We start from the raw sequence: 20,395 nt of genomic DNA, 5'->3' as shown, positions 1-20,395 counted from the left end.
TCCATGGGCTAAATGAAGCAATTACAGTAAAACTGCCACAACAAAATGACACAATGGCTAGCGGCCCTGACCTCAACTTAATAAGTCAGGTCATCCTTAATTCTTGATGCAACCATGCCAACGCAGGGCCGAGGTCTGGTGAAAATTGAATCAATGTTTGAAGTGCACCGTTTATGAAGGAGGCCGTTGCCTTTGGATATTTTATGGCTTCAACATTCATTTTTATTTTTATTTTTATTTTATTTTTTATTTTTATAATTATAATCCCAGGGATTCTCATTTATTTTCCACTGTCACTTGCCTCAATATTCGTACAAACAGTTCTTACATGACAAATACAATATACAATACCATTAACAATAAAAGCAAGTTAACCTTGGCCTAAGATCAAAAATGAGTCCCATTTCTGATAAAACTTGAAGTTTACTCCATTAGTAAAAAACATAAATTTTTCCATTGAATAGTACTTTTTCACCTCTCGTTTTAAAACTAAAAGTGATGGGCGTTTCCCGATCATTTTCATTGTATACACATGCAATCTACATATCAACAGGATCAAGTTAACCACATTGCTATTTTTGGTATTACCAAAAAGAAAGACTTCGTTATCCATTGCAAGGGAGAAATTAGTATGTTCTTTTATCCATGAAAACACTGAGGACCAAAAAGAAATAGTATGGGTGCAGGAACAGAAAAGATGGAAAATGGTCTCTTCTTCTTTTTTGCAGAATGTACAGAGATTAGTGTCGGTCTTATTGATTTTAAACAAAAATGAATTAGTGCCCAGGATCCGATGGATTAATCTAAATTGAAACCATCTTAGTTTAGTGTCCACAGTACATGAGTAGGGAATGTTAAAAATCAAAGACCACTTCGAAGAATCGAGGTTGGTATTAAGTTTGACATTCATGTATTTGAAACAAAGTTCGGCGCAAAATGCGACTAATGACCAAGAAACGTATTGCAGTTGAATGTTGAAAAGTAATTTTCAACATCACGACGACTGAATATTTGTTTTCAGACTTCATTTCCCGATTTCTTTATGTTTTTATTTCTTGGTTCTCTATTATTCCTTTCCCAATGTGATGCCTACAACCTTTAACCTTTCGAAAGGTCATGTCAAAGAGGATTGTTTCACTGTAGGGCCCTAAAATAAATCTAAAACTATAATGGTTAGTTTTACCTCCATTGCTTTGCTAGACTGTGGCATCGTATTATTTGCTGCAAGGCCTTTTCTTAATTCTAGTGTGTCTCATATTGACAAATCCTTTGTTTGAACATTTGACAGTGTGGTCTTTGTGACGTAGCTGTCACTGGGCTGGCCCAAGGCGCTCGCAGATTTTACTCAGAAAAAAACACACGTAAACCCGCACACCTTGTGAGTAATCTCTTTTGAACGTTGCTTCTAAAAAGAATGTGTCTAGGCCCCTTTCACACGAAGTGCGACGCCCGTGCTACTAGGTCATCAGGGGCCAATTTCATAGAGCTGCTAAGCACAAAAAATTGCTTAGCATGAAATTTCTGCCTCAATAAAAACAGGATCACCAACCAAATTTTCACATGATTTTCAGGATGATCAAGCAACAGCTGAATATCAGTAATAGGCAATATGCAACAGATGGAAATTTGGTTGGTAATCCTGTTTTTATCAAGGAAGAAATGTCATGCTAAGCAAATTTCTGTGCTTAGCAGCTCTATGAAATTGGGCCCTGCACTCTGTCCGCAGAGAGTGCACATCCCACCCCACGCACGCACTGCGTATGCAAAGAGAAAACAAGTCTCATACTTTTTGCGAATGCGAATGCGAAGTGAATGTTGACGTCACAAATTCGTAACGAATAATTCGCAGCAACTCCCTTCTCCTCCAACTCACTTGCGAATATCGCTGTTAAAGGAATGTGGTGACGTCAAAATTTACGTCAAATTCGCATCGCATTCACATTCGGAAGTATGAACCGGGCAAACAAACAAAGGCAAATAAAGCAATACAAATTAAATTCCAATGTCTTGGTCAAGGCTACTTTTTTGTGACCGACATTTTGCGCCTTTGTTACTTTTGGTCTTTGTGATCTGCAATATTGTATGTATTGGTAACCTTCATTTAAATCTTGGTCATAGTCCCTTTTCGAAACCACGGCTTTGGCTCCAGATTCGGCTTCAGGCTCCTTTCTGAAGCCTTAATGAGCACGTTTGCAAAGCACGCGCAATTTTATTGTCAAAACAACAGCGGGGCCAAGCTAGCCTGAGCCGAGTCCTGGAGCTGAAGCCGTGTCTTCAAAAAGGTAGCCGACTAGGACTAGTGACCGGTAAACATTTTTGCCTCGGTGGCTATTTTGCTTTTGGGAGAGAAAAGAAGTTTGTACAATATAATCGCACTGGTTGGCATGGTCGGCCCAGCAAAACATATTCAATCGTGTTACTAAAAAAAACATTGGTGCAAATTCAATAAAATAATCTCCCATGGTTGGTTAATTTGTTAACAAAAATTACAGACATTGTTACAAACTGTGGCTATTTTTTTTATTTATTTTTTATTTTTGTAGCTTTCCACATTTTTTTCCCACCTCGGCTGGCAACGGTAATATGAAATCCCCATTAATGACCTTATAGTTCTAAACGATTTTTAAGAGTGAAAGTGTCTATAATTAGTTGATTTCTTAGACATGTTACAAGTCCGGTCAGTGTTTGCATTCACTTTCAGTTCAAATAAAACCGTACAAGATCGTAGCCTATACGTATAGAGTCTGTGAGTCACGTATACAGATCAACGATATTGTCGGTGTTAATGTTTATTTATTTTTTTCTTCAAAAGTCTGCTTTTTATGGACGTTCCACTTCGGTACACACTGATTGTGTTTGATTCACAAACCAATAGTAATTTCCTTTTAACATCACACGGGCAAACTGGGCACACCCAAACGAAAGAACAGCCACTGGCTATTCGTTTTCAATGCATTTTTGTTGTTGCAACAATAACATAAAAGGTTTTTTTCTTCTGATGTGTGACGGTTCATATACGCTGTTCGAAGTATTATTCTGCAACCCCTATTTCCGCGTGGAAAGCAAGTCAAAAACATGACCTTGTACCAATGCTTTGCACATGGGTAGTCACTGTTCGGTTTGAGGGTGTCCCCCGACTGCAAAGTAATGAAAGCAATTGAAGTTAGTGGCCGTTCACAGTTATCAACATTTTCAAACTAAAACCGTTCTCAATACCCCCAAAAAGTGTGCACGAAGAAAACAATTGTTTAGTAGGCCTACACTATAACCCTACATGAGATCTACTTGAATGTGATTTACATGCAAACCTTGTTTTTTACCGGCATAGATTGATAAAAAATAATTAATATAATATAAAGAACGTACATGTTTTTTTAAAACAGATTATATATGCCTATTATGCCGTTTCAAGATGCAGCTTGACTGACTTTCGAAATGTAAAGAAAACGTCTTTATCTATCGGTACAATTTTATTTTTTAGAAAACGAAAGCATACGGCAAGCATTAACGACTGGACACTATTGGTAATAGTGCCATGGACCAGTCTTCTCACTTGGTGTATCTCAACATTATGCACAAAATAACAAACCAGTGAAAGTTTGAGCTCAATTGGTAATCGAAGTTGCGAGAAAATAATGAAAGAAAAAAACATCCTTGTCACACGAAGTTGTGTGCTTTCAGATGCTTGATTTCGAGACCTCAAAATCTAATTCTGAGGTCTTGAAATCAAATTTGTGGAAAATTACACCTTTCTCGAAAACTACGTTACTTCAGAGGGAACCGCTTCTCACAATTACCAATAGTGTCCGCTGCCTTTAACTCCCTCCCTCCCAGCGTAAGGTTTGCATACGCTTGTAAAAATGTTGATAATGTGAATGGCCCCTTGATCATACTATAATACCAAATATGTAACAAAAACAAGTGAAATCTCACATTCTGATGAAATATTGCAAACATAATATCGCTGCTGAAACATGCAAAATCTGCGGATGAATTGAAACCATTTTTGTTATGTTCCCCAAGAATTGTTGAGCTTCTCAACAAAACTAAACATTAAGGAGCATCGGTCAAGGTTATTTCCATTTTATTAGGCATTAAGTGAGGACTCCGGAGCCTAATTTCATTGAAGCTGTTAAACAGAAAATACTGCAAAATTCGTTACCAAGCAAAAATTGAGTGGGGCACCAGTTGCAACAATGTAGACTTTATGGAATTTTGGCTGGTAACCAGGTCCTGCTAAGCAAGATATTTGTGCTAGTTAGGGTTTACGTAATTTGGGCACCAGTGCTGTGGGTATTCCCCTGACGTTCACTCGATGATACCTTTTTGACTCGAATACATTTCCAGAAATACATTTTGAGAATTTGACTTCATTTATTTTTTAAAGAATCTTTATACCACAAGTTTTACTTTTTTCAGATTACTGCAATATTTTGTCAAAACATACGACAAATTGCAATAAAAAAGGGTGGTTTTAAATATTTCAAATTTATAAACACGATCATTTTCACACATTCATAAATAAACCAATATTGTGTGTTTATGCTCCTAGCATGTTAACATTCTGTCAATAGATCATTAGTCAAAAGAAAGTACTCACTCTTTTAGGTAATTACTGGCAATAATAACTTTTGGTAAGAAGCTTTTGATTTTATAAAAAGCAGTTCGATAAACATTTCGCTTCGAAGTTATTATTTTTGGTTAAATAAAAAGATATAGAAATGACATCCAAAATAGTTTGAATTTGTGAGGCGTTACCGCGGTAACGGCGATATCTCAATGAATTTTTTTTTTTATGCAGCTACATTGATATAGGATTACAACAATAAAACCGTTCCAATGCGGATTTGACTCCAAAGTCAAGAATTGAATAGTAGACCTACATGTATATTTTTGTAGATTCGAAAAAAGTTTTAAGCTTTCATTCATTTCAGAGGCCATATTATTGAGAAAAAAAAGAAGAAAAAAAAGAAATGGGCCAAAGATGGTAAATGGCTTGCCCTTGGCATGATTCAAAATATTGTGTATGTTTTTTTAATTGAAACAGCCTGTCACAAGTTAAGAGAAAAAAGCGAAATGACAAATCTTTCAGCGAAAATCAAACCTAACAACTTTAAATATGTTTTACTTCTTAACAAGTCACGTCCAAAGTATTCCATGTTAATAGCACTTGAATGGTCATTCAATTGGTCAAAATACCCATCAAAACAACGTTAAATAATAAAACAATGTAAAGTTACAAAATAAATTGCAAAGAACATAGGTCGTTGAGTATTTAAATATAATATTTACATTTTGCACCCTTTTTTTTAAATATAATTATCTATACAGTACGCTTCAATCATACATCACCTTAACATTAAGGAAAGCCGTATGCGTTTTTCCCTTTAAAATGAGGGGAAACTTCCTTGCCAAGAATGCCGAAAAACACCGCAGTTAGATCCATCATGACGTCACCGATGACGTCACTGGATTACAAAACCTTGGAAGAACACTGGAAGAATGGTGAATTCAAGCCTATAAATCGGCCACTCGGAATAAAATTCCACTCTGGAGTCACTCTTCGGTCAAGTTTGCTGAACTTCGAGTTTGGTTCACATCAGTCCGCTCAAATCTTATTGAATGACTCGACGACTTATAACTACCTCTGTTTTTTGTTTGTTATCTTCGTATTCTCATGTTTTTTTTCCTGAGGCAGCAAGTTGAGGTTTTGTTTCATTTTTAGCCAAACTCTTGTCAATCACTTTACCAAGTTCAACCGTTTTCTTCAAAGCATCATTCGGTTTGTCAGCAGACTCTTTCTGATGTGATTCAGGCTGCGCTGGTGGAGCTTTACCTTTTTTCTCAGATAAACCCTGTATAAGTTCAAAAGCTTCCTCTTGCAGCTTGTCACTGCCGTGCTGTGCTTTTTCGTCTTTCTCTTTCTGATTTGATGCCGGCTGCACTGGTTGAGCTTTTCCTCTAAGTTTATTCTCAGCTAAAATCTTTCCAACCATCTTAAGTTTAGCAGCTTTCTTAGCGTTTTCGAGCCTGTCACGAGACTGGTCACTAGGCTGTGATTTTTCCTCCATCTCCTTCACCTTGCTATCGGGTTGAGCTTGGTCACCCTTCACTTGCTCCTTTGCTCCACGGGGTGGGGGTTGTTGTTTTTGTTTTTGTTGTTTTTGTTGTTGCTGTTGTTGTTTTTGTTGTTGTTGTTGTTGTTTTTGTTGTTGTTGAGGTGGTTGTTGTGGTTGTTGTGGTTGTTGTTGTTGTTGTTGTTGTGGTGGTGGTGGTGGTTGTTTAATCCTCTGAATATTTACTGTGATGTTTGTGTAGAGTGGATGGAACTCGACGTGAGGTTTATCATATCTGATATTCGTTAGACCATCCGTCTTGTGACGCTGCTTAAAGCTGCTTAGGAGTTTCAATCTGTGTGGAAACAATTTGGCAGGAGAAAAAAAAACGGGTTAAATATTTTTTTAGTGTCAAACAGGTTCATTTTAAACTGCAGTATTTTCCCATTTTTCAAATTAACAGCTTCAAATTGTCAATAATCCGAAAATTGCTATCGAAACAGGATCTTTTAAAGCAACACATTTTCTTTTACTAGTTACTACGTGAAAAACGTGCTCTTCATACATTTAATACGAATCAGTCACATTATTTTGTTTTCGGCTAACATTTTAAGAATTGATTAATTCCACTTATTTGTTAGCAAAATATCGCACATTTTCTCTTGTTTGAGTTTCAAGTCACAACAAAATAATATATCCCTCCTCTTTTTCGCTTGGTTTGAGCAGCAAAATATATAAAGAAAACAACCGTATATCCCTTCCACGTTTTGGCTGGCTTTGAGCAAAGAGATAGAAAAAAAGGATAGAAAACTCTATCCCTTCCCCCGTTGGGCTTTGTGCACCCAATTTGTACTTTGTTCTCCCATAAATATTTTATGAAGCCCCCCCCCCACAATTTTTAAAGTAATTTTGAAAATAAATTCAAGAAGCCACTAGTGCAGTGGCAAAACGTCACTGACAAGTTTGTGAGTTTGTGCTTCATTGTTTCATCTGTTGTTAATATTATTAATAGTATACAGATTTTGTTAAAAGATTTTTTTTTACAGTTTATAATCTTATTAGAAAACATTCAATTCAAATACACATTTATTTCCATACTTCCATGAAAAATATTGACAATTATCCGTTCCACGGATTAAAGCAAAAATATTATTAATATTTATAGATGAAACACAAACCTTTCTTTCATGACAGGTGCACTTTTATGATGGTGTTTAATGACGTTATAAAAACCACTTGGCCCCTGGGGACGTGACACAGGAAGTCCAGCCTCTTTGACTCGTTTCCAAATTTCGTCATCTTCACCACCCCAGCCCCAGTACACATTTGGGAACCCGTTTATTGTAAGGATATTACCCGTCGTGAAACCGGTAACTGCGCCAAAGAAATCTCCATACGGTAACCTGAAAGGATTCGGAAAGTAATCTGTGTTTGAATTATTGTTATGAAGTTTGTTTTAAAGACACTGGACACTATTGGTAATTCTCAAAGACCAGTCTTCTCACTTTGTGTATTTCAATATATGCATAAGCGTTTAGATTTCCAGAACAATCTGAGCATAAGTTTTGTACCCACTTTTGTAACCACGTTTTTTCTCTCATATGTATAACCTTAAACATATTTAGATTATTGTGTGTTTGAGCAGGTGTCAAAATAGTAAACATGTGTATCATTTATACATTGTTTTAAAGGTGGGTACAACATGTGTTTAAACTCTAAACAAAGTTTTATAGTCAACATGGCCCTGATTCAAGAGTGTGGGTTCGAGTCCCGGTCGTGGCACTTGTGTCGATAACATGATTACTTCGTAAAGTTTGGGAGGTAGTGCTTTCTTTCTTCTCTACCAGCCAGGCTTCTGATGGATGGTACCCAAGCCTACATCCGTATGGACTGTAAAGGGGGTAAACCCGTTTCAGCCACAGGAGTAGGTGGCAATGGCCCCTGAAAAAACAATAGCCAACACCTTGAAGTGGCATTCAGGCCTTGTGTGTCAGGCGACTAACTTGCATTAAAAAAAAATATATAAAAATATATAAAAACGTCACTTTGAAACGATTTCTTGGAGACAAATTATTTCAAAAACTTACTTATATTTCCATCGATCTGCACCACTGAGAAAATGACGAGGCATCCCACTACATCCATAATAGTTTAAATCACTCAGAGGTACATGATCCACATCGTGAAATATAAAACAATCCCACTTGGAGAAATTCAAAGATTCCAAAAAGCCAACATTCATCAGCATAGCACGGTTGAATGCTAAGGAATTATTCTGATAAGCAAGAACAGAGAGGGTATGAGATATGAGATCAGATATGAGATTTGAAATTGCGTCATTCGAAATCAAAGCGAGATGTACTGGTATCATACAAACAACAATAATCCCCATTACTTGTTACGAAGTGAGGTTATATGCTGATAATATTTTTGATTAATTACCAACATTTTTATCGGATGAAGAAAAATGACAGAAAGGCATCGTTTGTTCTTATCAAAAAGGAAATAAATCATTATTTTGTAATGGAAAAATGATCTTTGTTAAGAATAACAACTTGGATAAGTTCAATACCAAATGGGAGCCTTTTGTATTGCTATGTACCAACTAAATGCCTTGCATAATCATCAAACTTCCTGTTTTTGCAATTTGCCATTTCTCTCTTAGTATCGTTCTATAAGTAGTTGGTTTTACCAGTAGTTTGTGTAGCTTTGTACATTGAAGAAACTTGAATAAATTTTCCCCGTTATTTTCTCCCGACTCCGATGACCGATTGAGCCTAAATTTGCACAGGTTTGTTATATATATATAAGTTGTGATACACGAAGTATGGGACTTGAACAATACTGTTTACCGAAAGTGTATAATGGCAAACAAACTACAAACATGTACCACTATAATAATAAGATTTCATTTTGTACCTGTTCAACAACGTAAAAGGCAAACTCCAGAAGTTGTCGACGTAGCATGGGTGTCAAATACTTGAGGACTATTGGAAGATGGTAGGAGCGATCCCTGAATGGAATAACGATTGCAACCTGAAAAATGAATATCATTCACACAAATAATTATTGAAGATATATTTGAAGTTCAAATTAATTACCGAGACACAGTTTTTTTTAAATTAGATTTAGTTAACGGCAGTGGACACTATTGGTAATTATTCAAAATAATTATAGCATAAAACCTTACATGGTAACGAGTAATGACAACTTCGTGTGACAAGGGTGCTTTTTCTTTCATTATTATCTCGCAACTTCGATGACCAATTGAGCTCAAATTTTCACAGGTTGTTATTTTATGCATATGTTGAGATACACCAAGTGAGAAGACTTGTCTTTGACAATTACCAATAGTGTTCACTGTCTTTTAGGTGTCCTCTATAAAGTACAATGACGTCATACCTTCCATCTTGGTAGGCAATTATTTGGCTTCCAATGGCCTCCTGGAAACCAGGAATAGTTCCCAACCTTCACTGCTAGTTGAGACATGCTGTCCATGATAGGTGTCCTGACTTCGGTCAAGTTGTACATTTTATATAATTGACGGTTTCCCTCTGCGGTGAATTCCTTTGACCGATTTACTCGATCGCCTAAGACATATTTTTCAGACTCATTCATGCGCGTGTCTTCAAGATTGAGAGCTTTCTTCTCAACTATTTGAGAAAAAAAATAGTATCAGGGATAAAGAATATTAATTTTGGTTTTACCCATGTACACCGGTGTGTGGCATATTACTCGGGTGGGATTCGACCTGCCTGCAATACTACCGGGCAATCTCGGTGGTCTAGTTGGTATGGCACTGCTCTAGAATTGCAAGGGTCGTGGGTTCGAATCCAACCCGGGTAAAATGCCTGTGAATTTGTTCACAGAGCTTGGGAAGTACCGAGTATATACAGTCAATTTCCTTTTACTGTAAAAAGCTGTGAGACTTATAAGTTTTTTGTGTATTTTTGTTTTATACTTAGCATTTCTCACTGTATGCTATGGGAGTTTACTTAGTGAGGTGCACCCCTAGACTGGGCCCCTGTCTTTATCCGCAAGGATACGAGCCTCGAATTGTGACTTCAGATGTTCAGGCTATGCACCCCCTAGGTCCGAAAACACCGAATGGGAGACTTTGGAACCCTGGGTGGCAGCAGACTTATCAGGTAAATTTCCATTGTTTACTACTTATGAGCATGTGCACGTTTACTGAAAACAATGGATTTACCTGGTATGTCTGCTGCCACCCAGCGTCCCGAAAGTTCACAATTAAAGACGAGATAAATAAGTGATACCCTCAAGAATGATCAGATTAAAGGGACACTGCTTGGTTGCAATAATCAGGAAATATAACTTCATAACATGGTGAGAGAGAATATTAAAACAAGGTTGTTGAAACTTACTTAAGCTGGGGATGACCAATTCAGGACAAACGACTGGAAGCGGAATGTTCTTGAAGAAAAGTGTTCTGGCTTTTTCTGAAGAAAACAAAATTAAATAATGTAGCTGAGGTTAGAAAAAGTAAACGTTTATATTAAAAATGGGAAGTTTTATCATTTTACAAGATAAAATGGATTCTAAACAGTCAAAGTTTAAAAAATATTATTATAATCAACATGGTGTTTCAAAATACACTTTTTGAAACGGCTGCCGAATAAAAAATAAATGATTCTGTGGGGGAAAAGGTTTAGATGTATGGATAGGTTATGGACTCAACTTTCATATGACACCAACAAGTCCGAAAATAATGAATGGTTGGGTGAGCACTTCTCACTTTTGTAAAGGGTATGAAAATTAGCCTGCGCAGTAATTAGCCTTCCAATTTGTGAGATGAAAGTCATTTGGAGCTTACAAAATTCACTCCAAGATGTCAGCTACTTATTCTTCAGTGACACTGCTCACCCAAACATGAATTATTTTCATACTTTTTGGTGTCATATGAAAGTTTAATCCATAAGCTACATATACACCTTTTCCCCCAGAATGATATATTTTTTTCATTCGTCAGTCATTTCAAAAGTGTACAGTTGTTTTTGAGACACACGGTACAGATGCACAAACATGCACTTAAAGACACTGGACACTAATGGTAAATTGTCAAAGACCAGTCTTCTCACTTTGTGTATAACAAACCTGTGAAAATTTGAGCTCAATCGGTCGTCGAAGTTGCGAGATAATAATGAACGAAAAAGCAGTCTCGTCCCACGAAGTTGTGTGCTTTCAGATGCTTGATTTCGAGACCTCAAATTCTAAATTTGAGGGCTCGAAATCAAATTCGTGGAAAATTACTTCTTTCTTAAAAACATGTTACTTCAGAGGGAGCCGTTTCTCACAATGTTTTATACTATCAACATCTCCCCATTACTCGTAACCAAATAAGGCTCCACGCTAATAATTATTTTGAGGAATTACCAATAGTGTCCACTGACTTTAATGAGTAACTTTTATATAAGTGTTATCACCTGTGCTGGTTACTTCTGGGGGAGATTCCAACTTGCGTGCAGAGCCTTTCTCACTATCTCTCTTGTTAGCCGGGTTTACTACAAATAACTCTTCCACGTTCAGATGTCCAATGACGTCACGCCACTGCAAAGCACGCCTTTCACCATTGGAGAATGTGAAGTTAGAGAAAGGTTTTCCTTGTACTTCAGCTGCTCGAGTATCCACTGTTTACCAAGAACACAAAAACACATCAATATTACGTGCGTTTACGTGCGTTGATAGTTTTTATAACAACACACGAGACCTGCAGCTTTACGCCCCATCCGAAGGACGAATCACTGGTTAATGTCTTGCTTTAAGGACACAGGTTTCCGAACCCACACTCTGCTGATCAAAATACAGCAGAGTTTGAGTTCGGTGATCCTACCCGCTCGGCCACGACACCCACCATTAGGTACAGTGCAGTGGATTTGGCTTGTACTTCAGCTGCTAGTGTAAACTGTTTATCACGAAAAGTGTATTATATTCTTCCAATGTATGAGTGAACATTTCACTCTCTTGTCCGAGATGTGTCAGTTTTTAGCGTTTGGGAGTGAGAGTGAACCTGTGTTACTCTTTGTAAGTGAAATTGGAACAAACTTCACTCTAAATCGAGTTGAAAGTACCCGTATTTCACTCTTGAAAGAGTTGTCCGTCGTATGGCTCTTTGCGAGAGTGGTATTGCGGACACAACGAGCGGTTTTCACTTTTTTACATTAAGAGAGTATTATAATACACAGCACTTTCTATTCTTTTGAACATGGATGTTTTCTTTTTTTGTAGCCCTTTATCTAGAGTGGCTTTTAGCCTTGTTTTGGGCGACTTGCATAAAAAAAAATATAAAAAATCGCACACGGTTTTAGTGCAGTGATTTCGTTTGGTTTTGCAAGGGAGATTGTTGAAAGAAACATCAGAAATGAAAAATATGAGATTACATAGTCAGTTTGAGTATACTTTGCGTGTATCCATTTGAATTTTATTTTCTTATACAAGTTTAAGTATAGTCCAAACAGTTTGAAACTCCTTCACAATGTAACAACGGATAAACAAAAAGAATCTAAACTTACCACTTATTGAATTATCACTCGGACTTATAAAAGTCCAAAATGAGATAGTAGAAACCAATGAGAATCCCACCAATGTATAGAGAAGCCCAAGTACGGCTTTCCGACGGAGTCTTTTGACGAAGCGTTCGAGCCAGACACCAATCGTGGGGGAAAACTGCTTAGATGACGGCCTGTTTTCTCTGGGTGACCTATGGGAGAAACGTTGGGACGATTTGGCCATTTTGCTCGGAAAATAAAATTGCCTGCGACATACTCAGTCGATTGACAATAGAAATATTCATGTATGAAGTGCAGAGATGTAAAATGTACCACTGGTTCTAACTGAACTAAATAAAGGCGTCGTTGCATTCTGTGTATGGGAGAGTGTGTGCATGCATTCGTGCGTTTTGGATCTTTTGTACTGTATTTTCACAAGTTCAGTTGCACCCCTTTTGACCATGATTGTCGTGGCTGTTCAAACCAAACAATAATAAACCATTTTGAGGTGGGGGGGGGGGGACACACTATTAAACTGTTTGACGTGGGGGTAAATCTGTCTGTATTTTTTTTAAAAGTACTTTATGGTGTTCACCAAACAGGCTATAATGGAGTTGTTGGTTCATGAGTATATTTGAAAACAAAAAATATTGCCGATTTTAAAAACTGGCAAAAAGGTTAGAAATTACGTTTAAAATGCCAAAACTTTGAGTCCCATAATGTATAGGCTTATCAAATTATATAGACTTAAGTTCCTTTGTGGGAAAATACATTAAAGTCTTCATACTTTAAGAACATCGTTTTCAAGAGATGTGTTTATAAATGAGTGATGAAATGGGCCGGGGGGGGGGGGGGGGGGGACACAGACCAATTTTCGTGTACCTTTATATAAAGTCGTTTCGGGTCAGTGAATTATACGTCAGAATTTGTTTCTGAAAAGAATTGTCGAAACACACCCCTGAGTTCTCCAGATTAACAAAAGATTCATTGTTGATAGAAATCATTACGCGTAAATCAGGCTTTTGTGACTACTATTTACCTTTTTTAAAATCTAAATATCAATATGACATATCGGTATTCGGTAGTTGATTGAATGCAGAGCATGGATAACAATGCACTTGAAATGACCTCTTTTGTAAGTGGGGTGGGGACATCCGGTTTATTATGAACGAGAAAGGACGAGAAAGTGTAGATTCGTGGATAGAAGTACGAGTTGAAGGCGAGTAGATTGTGGTCACGAATCTACACTTCGAGTACATTCTCTGACTTAAACTATTTCCCCAAACTTTTTAAACGACGTTTGGTAATATTTCTATGTTGCAAAATTTGTAAGTAAATTTCATTTTATTTTACAACAATATCGAATGTGTCGATCAGTTTACAAAGTAAATAAATTATGTGGGATTTTTTATTTTACTGAAATAATAACTGTCAATTTATGTTTTAACGAACCTAAGGTGTAGACTCGTTACAAATATTTAGTTAAGTGTAGATTCGTAAAAATTATGTATACACTTTCATAAATAGAGTGACGTCACAAAAGTAGCTCAATAAACATTAAACTTTTTCTGTGACATAAAAAATTGACAAAAGTGTACTGAGCAAACTGACATGGTACTCGATAATGTTGCAAGAACGAAAAAGTATGCATAGTGTTTGGCAATTAAAGTGTTACCAACCGTCTTTTGACAAAGCGAACGAAACTAGATAGACTATAGAGCCCCTTTCACACTACAGAGCCATTTCCCGGGAAATAAACTCCCGGGAATTTTCCGGAAGTTTTTAACCCCCGCCACCCACAGTTACCGTTCTCACTATCCCAATTTGGTCACTCCCGGTTCCAGGGAGTATGCACGGTCGTCTCACGGAAAAAAAACCAAACGTTTTACCCCGGGGTTGACTGTCTTGACCCTACCCCTGAGCAGGGTTAATGGATAACTTTCCGTATGGCGCCACCACATTTTCACTCATTTTCACAAAAAGGGATATCTCATTGAGGTAAATTAGATACTATATTATTTCATATCGAATGAAAAAGTGGTGGCGCCATACGGAAACTTTTCCTTCTTTTTTTCCCTACAAAAAAAGAAGAAGAAAGAGTTAAACTTAAGCTCCTCGAAATATGTTTAAAGGTAGTAACGGCAGCGACAAATTGTTTAAGGGGACACTTTATATGAAGATTTGTGGACATCGGTAGAAATGTAGACAGCAAAGTTTGACCATGGTTGTCGTGGCTGTTCAAACCAAACAATAATAAACCATTTTGAGGTGGGGGGGGGGGGAACACACTATTAAACTGTTTGACGTGGGGGTAAATCTGTCTGTATTTTTTTTAAAAGTACTTTATGGTGTTCACCAAACATGCTATGATGGAGTTGTTGGTTCATGAGTATATTTGAAAACAAAAAATATTGCCGATTTTAAATACTGGCAAAAAGGTTAGAAATTACGTTTAAAATGCCAAAACTTTGAGTCCCATAATGTATAGGCTTATCAAATTATATAGACTTAAGTTCCTTTGTGGGAAAATACATTAAAGTCTTCATACTTTAAGAACATCGTTTTCAAGAGATGTGTTTATAAATGAGTGATGAAATGGGCCGGGGGGGGGGGGGGACACAGACCAATTTTCGTGTACCTTTATATAAAGTCGTTTCGGGTCAGTGAATTATACGTCAGAATTTGTTTCTGAAAAGAATTGTCGAAACACACCCCTGAGTTCTCCAGATTAACAAAAGATTCATTGTTGATAGAAATTATTACGCGTAAATCAGGCTTTTGTGACTACTATTTACCTTTTTTAAAATCTAAATATCAATATGACATATCGGTATTCGGTAGTTGATTGAATGCAGAGCATGGATAACAATGCACTTGAAATGACCTCTTTTGTAAGTGGGGTGGGGACACCCGGTTTATTATGAACGAGAAAGGACGAGAAAGTGTAGATTCGTGGATAGAAGTACGAGTTGAAGGCGAGTAGATTGTGGTCACGAATCTACACTTCGAGTACATTCTCTGACTTAAACTATTTCCCCAAACTTTTTTAAACGACCTTTGGTAATATTTCTATGTTGCAAAATTTGTAAGTAAATTTCATTTTATTTTACAACAATATCGAATGTGTCGATCAGTTTACAAAGTAAATAAATTATGTGGGATTTTTTATTTTACTGAAATAATAACTGTCAATTTATGTTTTAACGAACCTAAGGTGTAGACTCGTTACAAATATTTAGTTAAGTGTAGATTCGTAAAAATTATGTATACACTTTCATAAATAGAGTGACGTCACAAAAGTAGCTCAATAAACATTAAACGTTTTCTGTGACATAAAAAAATGACAAAAGTGTACTGAGCAAACTGACATGGTACTCGATAATGTTGCAAGAACGAAAAAGTATGCATAGTGTTTGGCAATTAAAGTGTTACCAACCGTCTTTTGACAAAGCGAACGAAATTAGATAGACTATAGAGCCCCTTTCACACTACAGAGCCATTTCCCGGGAAATAAACTCCCGGGAATTTTCCGGAAGTTTTTAACCCCCGCCACCCACAGTTACCGTTCTCACTATCCCAATTTGGTCACTCCCGGTTCCAGGGAGTATGCACGGTCGTCTCACGGAAAAAAAACCAAACGTTTTACCCCGGGGTTGACTGTCTTGACCCTACCCCTGAGCAGGGTTAATGGATAACTTTCCGTATGGCGCCACCACCTTTTCACTCATTTTTACAAAAAGGGATATCTCATTGAGGTAAATTAGATACTATATTATTTCATATCGAATTAAAAAGTGGTGGCGCCATACGGAAACTTTCCGGGTTAATTATTTCATGGGAATAAGTTATTTCCCGGGAAACTTCCGGGAGTTTTTTTTTGTAGTGTGAAAAGATCTTCTTTTTTTCCCTACAAAAAAAAGAAGAAGAAAGAGTTAAACTTAAGCTCCTCGAAATATGTTTAGAGTAGTAACGGCAGCGACAAATTGTTTAAGGGGACACTTATATGAAGATTTGTGGACATCGGTAGAAATGTAGACAGCAAAGTAAACATGGTGTTATCGCAAACGAACAAAAAAAATAATAAACTAGATATAGTGTTTGTAGAAACAAACACTAGGTGTTCGGCTATTGTTGGGTCACTGTTTGAATCAATGAAAAAAAGTGTTGTTGATAGCTCGTCAAATTGTAAAGAAATCAAAACCAAACAGTTTTCTCGATGTGTAATAATTTTATGGTAAAGCATCAAAAAGTGTACATTTCAACCTAAAAGCCTTTAAATAATGCCCTTTCAAAGCATTTTACAGGCACTTCCGGTGTAAAAAGGTCAAAAGGTCAAGATAAGGTCACCAACATACCCATTTTTGTGAAGTACGTGAGGCCCTTTCATATGATGTATAGATTGTCAAAATAGCTTTTGTGGTCGAGGAAATGTGAACTGATGAATAATGACGACTGGAGAAGAGACTAACTAACCGGAAGGGAAATGTTTGTTGAAAACGCCTTGAAAACAGACTACGTACGTAAAGCCCTTTCATATAATGTAGATTGTCAAAATAGCTTTTGTGGTTGGAGCCTTATGCATAATGACGACTGAAGAAGAGACTAACTAACCGGAAAATAAATGTTAGTTGAAAACGCCTTGAAAATAGACTAAAAACGAAGCTATTTATAGGAGAAGAAAAAAAAAAAAATTTAATAGATATAGTGTTTGTAGAAACAAACACTAGGTGTTCGGCTATTGTTGGGTCAGTGTTTGAATAAATGAAACAAGTATTGTTAATAGCTCGTCAAATTACAAAGAAATCAAAACCAAACAGTTTTCTCGACGTGTAATAATTTTATGGAAAAAGCATCAAAAAGTGTACATTTCAACCTAAAAGCCTTTAAATACTGCCTTTTCAAAGCATTTTACAGGCTCTTCCAGTTTAAAAAGGTCAAAAAGTCAAGAGAAGGTCACCAACATACCCATTTTTGTGGAATACGTGAGGCCCTTTCATATGATTCTAGCAATTTTCCAGGCATTGTACAATAAAGTAAGCATTGAGAAGTGGTACGGTCCGTGCTTATCCCAGACGCTTCCAAAAAGTATGGGAAACGTTGGGCGCATTTCCGAGCCGATGCCAAAAGATGAAAAATGATGGGTACAGATCAAAGCCGTTTTCATGCAGTGGTGCACAATTCAGGCCGTTTCGAGACTCCTTAACTTTTGAATTCGGTCGGTGTAATTACGCTTGTCGAAATGATCTTTGAACAAAAATGTCAGGAAACGTAAGGAATAAAGAAATAGCTTAGCTCTTGGCCAATATCGTAGGAATTTGTTTTTACTAAACGCCTGACCTGACATTTAATGTATTCATGCTAAAAAAAATTAATGAAAATTATAATTAGGTCTCCGTTCTACAAACTGGAGTTAATTCGAATTTCATCTTGCACTGCTGTTTGACATAATTATTCCACTTACTGCAAGTACTGATTTGTACTTTTCAGATTGATATAATTGCGCAGATAATATTATTAAAATGTTCACCTTAGTTTGTATTTATAAATTACTCATGTTTGGAGCATTGTTAAGGTTCCAACAGCCGGTGTGGACGTTTTTTTATTGTCATTTATGAGCTAGCAACTATTAGCTCCCCACTTAACTGTTTACATCTGTTTTCATAATATATGCAAGTCATTAAAAAAAACTTATTAAGTTTTTATTGATGACTTGTGTATTTATGAAAACAGATGTTAACAGTTAAACGGGGAGCTAATATTATTTGTAATGTCAAAAGTTGCACTAATAGTTGCTAGCTCATAAATGACAATAAAAAACGCCCACACCGGCTGTTGGAACCCTTGATAATGCTCCAAACACGAATAATTCACAAATACAAACTAGGTGAAAATTTTACTCATGTTGCCCGAACACCTAAAAAAAACAAAAAAAAAAACGAACAAAATCAATGAGTTGTTCGGGCTGTTGACCGAACACCTAAAATAAACCAACGTATAAAATGCTATTCACACACGACAGAAGTTTTAACGGGGTCCATTGGTTAATTTTAGCATGGTTTCAAAATGTAGCAATGTCTGACAAGATTTCAAAAGAGAGCTTGAGCAGCAAATGTTGTTTTGTCCACAAGGTACATTTTGTAAACAATTTAAAACCATGCTACAATTTAGCAAGAGGCCCTTGCTAAATTGCTCTCGTGTGAAAAGCCCTCAAAACAACTTGGAGTACAGTCAGCAAAATACCAGAAATGGTTTATTGATTCTTGTTTATTTTTCACTCTCAGACATTACAACTTTTGAACATTCAATTAATGTCTACTAATATTGCTCATTATACAAGATACAACCGATCATTTCAGATTATTAAACTTACCTATGTTCAAGTATTTGCTCACTGGTGAAGGCGTGAATTGGCTCCATTGTGATCTTATCAAATATCCTTAAACAAGGTTTTCTTTACCAGACTCAAGAAGGAGTGGAATCGCCATCTTATTCTATTTCTTACACCCTTGTGTCGCACGTACTGGACGACATATACGCAGCACAGTCCCGTGCAAGGATATTTGTCTTGAGTCAACCGTCTCTCATCAAACAAACTTACTTTAATCGATGAAGCCAGATGCTGACCACATAGCTGGTATGCTCTCAGCAGAAGCAGAAAGACAAACTCCTTAAGAAACGATTACATAATGCTCAGAACATCGCCCGTCTTCTCCATTGTTATGGTAAAAGGATTCAATATTCCAATATAATCCAAAGCATTTTTTGTTTGCATAAAGTGTGGGCGTAAAAGGGTACCCTGTTTTATCATACACAAACCCGTCATTCTCAACACAGAATGTCTTTTTTAGAAGACATTTTTTTTTAAGAATAAAAAATAACGTTATATCCTACTGATGCAAGCTTCCGTAGTCATGGCAATTACCTACAAGCATGATTGATTTTCTAATGTTTTTTTTTTAACAACTTGTTGCGTGGCGGTTGCACCATTTCCTCACTGGTTGCACATACAATGCATTTTCAGCGGATGGAATGCCCGTCGAAGTTCAATTCACAAAGGAGTAATGCGTATTGTATAATAACTCTTTTCTGGTGTTATTTGGAAGTATTTCAACCACTAATTGGGACGTGTTAACAACTCGCTGGACATCACATGCCATCCCATAAGACCCTAAACAACTCAACACCATGCGACCATTCAAACGTACAGTATTAATGACACTCAAACCACTGTTGTTCACACATCAGTTAAAGTTTGTGTTATCTCTAGAAAGAGACTTCCAGAACTGCTGATTACATGTCAAGGCGTATGCTTTGCGTGTAGGCGATCAGGGCTAATTCAGACGAGAGAACGGAGCCAGAAGCCGAATCCAAAGCCGAGGGTTCGAAAAGGGAAACAAAGAACTCCATAACTTCAGTGGTACATATGCATTTATCAGGAAATGAAACACTGCAACATTGGTTAAATCCCAAGTGATACCTAAAACTATCATACATAATATTACTTTGTTTTCTGCAGCAAATATAAAACACATTTGATGGATCAGGTGGGAGTCGAACCCACAACAACATTCTGTAGAAGTTCTTATGGTGACTTCAGTCCAGGGGTCGATTTCACAAAGAGTTAAGACTATAGACTACTCCCAAGAGATATAAACAACTTAAGGCTAGACCTAATAGGAAGAGTAACTCGTTCTGGTTTGAGATAAGACTAGTCTTAAAGGAACACGTTGCCTTGGATCGGTCAAGCTGGTCTTTGAAAAGCGTTTGTAACCGTTTGTTATAAAATGCATAATGATTAGAAAGATATTTTTAAAGTAGAATATAATAATCCAC

At 36.8% G+C, this 20,395-nt stretch overlaps 1 protein-coding gene across 2 annotated transcripts; it reads right to left on the bottom strand.

Annotated features, from left to right (window-relative positions):
- Positions 1-3,746: 3,746 nt before the first annotated feature.
- Positions 3,747-20,298, bottom strand: LOC117289235. 2 transcript variants are annotated; one of them, XM_033770259.1, is made up of 9 exons: positions 18,933-20,298; positions 12,587-12,774; positions 11,501-11,704; positions 10,442-10,516; positions 9,459-9,709; positions 8,976-9,092; positions 8,144-8,331; positions 7,235-7,459; positions 3,747-6,411 (listed from the first exon to the last, which is right to left on the bottom strand). In XM_033770259.1, exons 1-9 carry the CDS (start codon positions 18,977-18,979, stop codon positions 5,676-5,678), a joined length of 2,031 nt encoding a protein of 676 aa, XP_033626150.1. In that variant the 5' UTR covers positions 18,980-20,298; the 3' UTR covers positions 3,747-5,675. The 2 variants fall into 2 exon arrangements, with proteins under 2 accessions (XP_033626150.1, XP_033626151.1); XM_033770260.1 differs by lacking the exon at positions 18,933-20,298 and adding an exon at positions 13,350-13,402.
- Positions 20,299-20,395: the final 97 nt, after the last annotated feature.

This window comes from Asterias rubens, chromosome 4 (genome assembly GCF_902459465.1).
Source record: "Asterias rubens chromosome 4, eAstRub1.3, whole genome shotgun sequence".
In the NCBI taxonomy this organism is placed as follows: domain Eukaryota; kingdom Metazoa; phylum Echinodermata; class Asteroidea; order Forcipulatida; family Asteriidae; genus Asterias; species Asterias rubens.
This window is presented reverse-complemented; position numbering and strand designations above follow the sequence as displayed.

Excerpts from the sequence above, each read along its gene's own strand:
- LOC117289235 (XM_033770259.1), bottom strand. The coding sequence starts at position 18,979 with ATGGAGCCAATTCACGCCTTCACCAGTGAGCAAATACTTGAACATAG. Across the intron at positions 10,517-11,500 it reads CCCAGAAGTAACCAGCACAG|AAAAAGCCAGAACACTTTTC; the intron begins GTGATAACACTT and ends TGTTTTCTTCAG. Across the intron at positions 6,412-7,234 it reads GCACCTGTCATGAAAGAAAG|ATTGAAACTCCTAAGCAGCT; the intron begins GTTTGTGTTTCA and ends GTTTCCACACAG.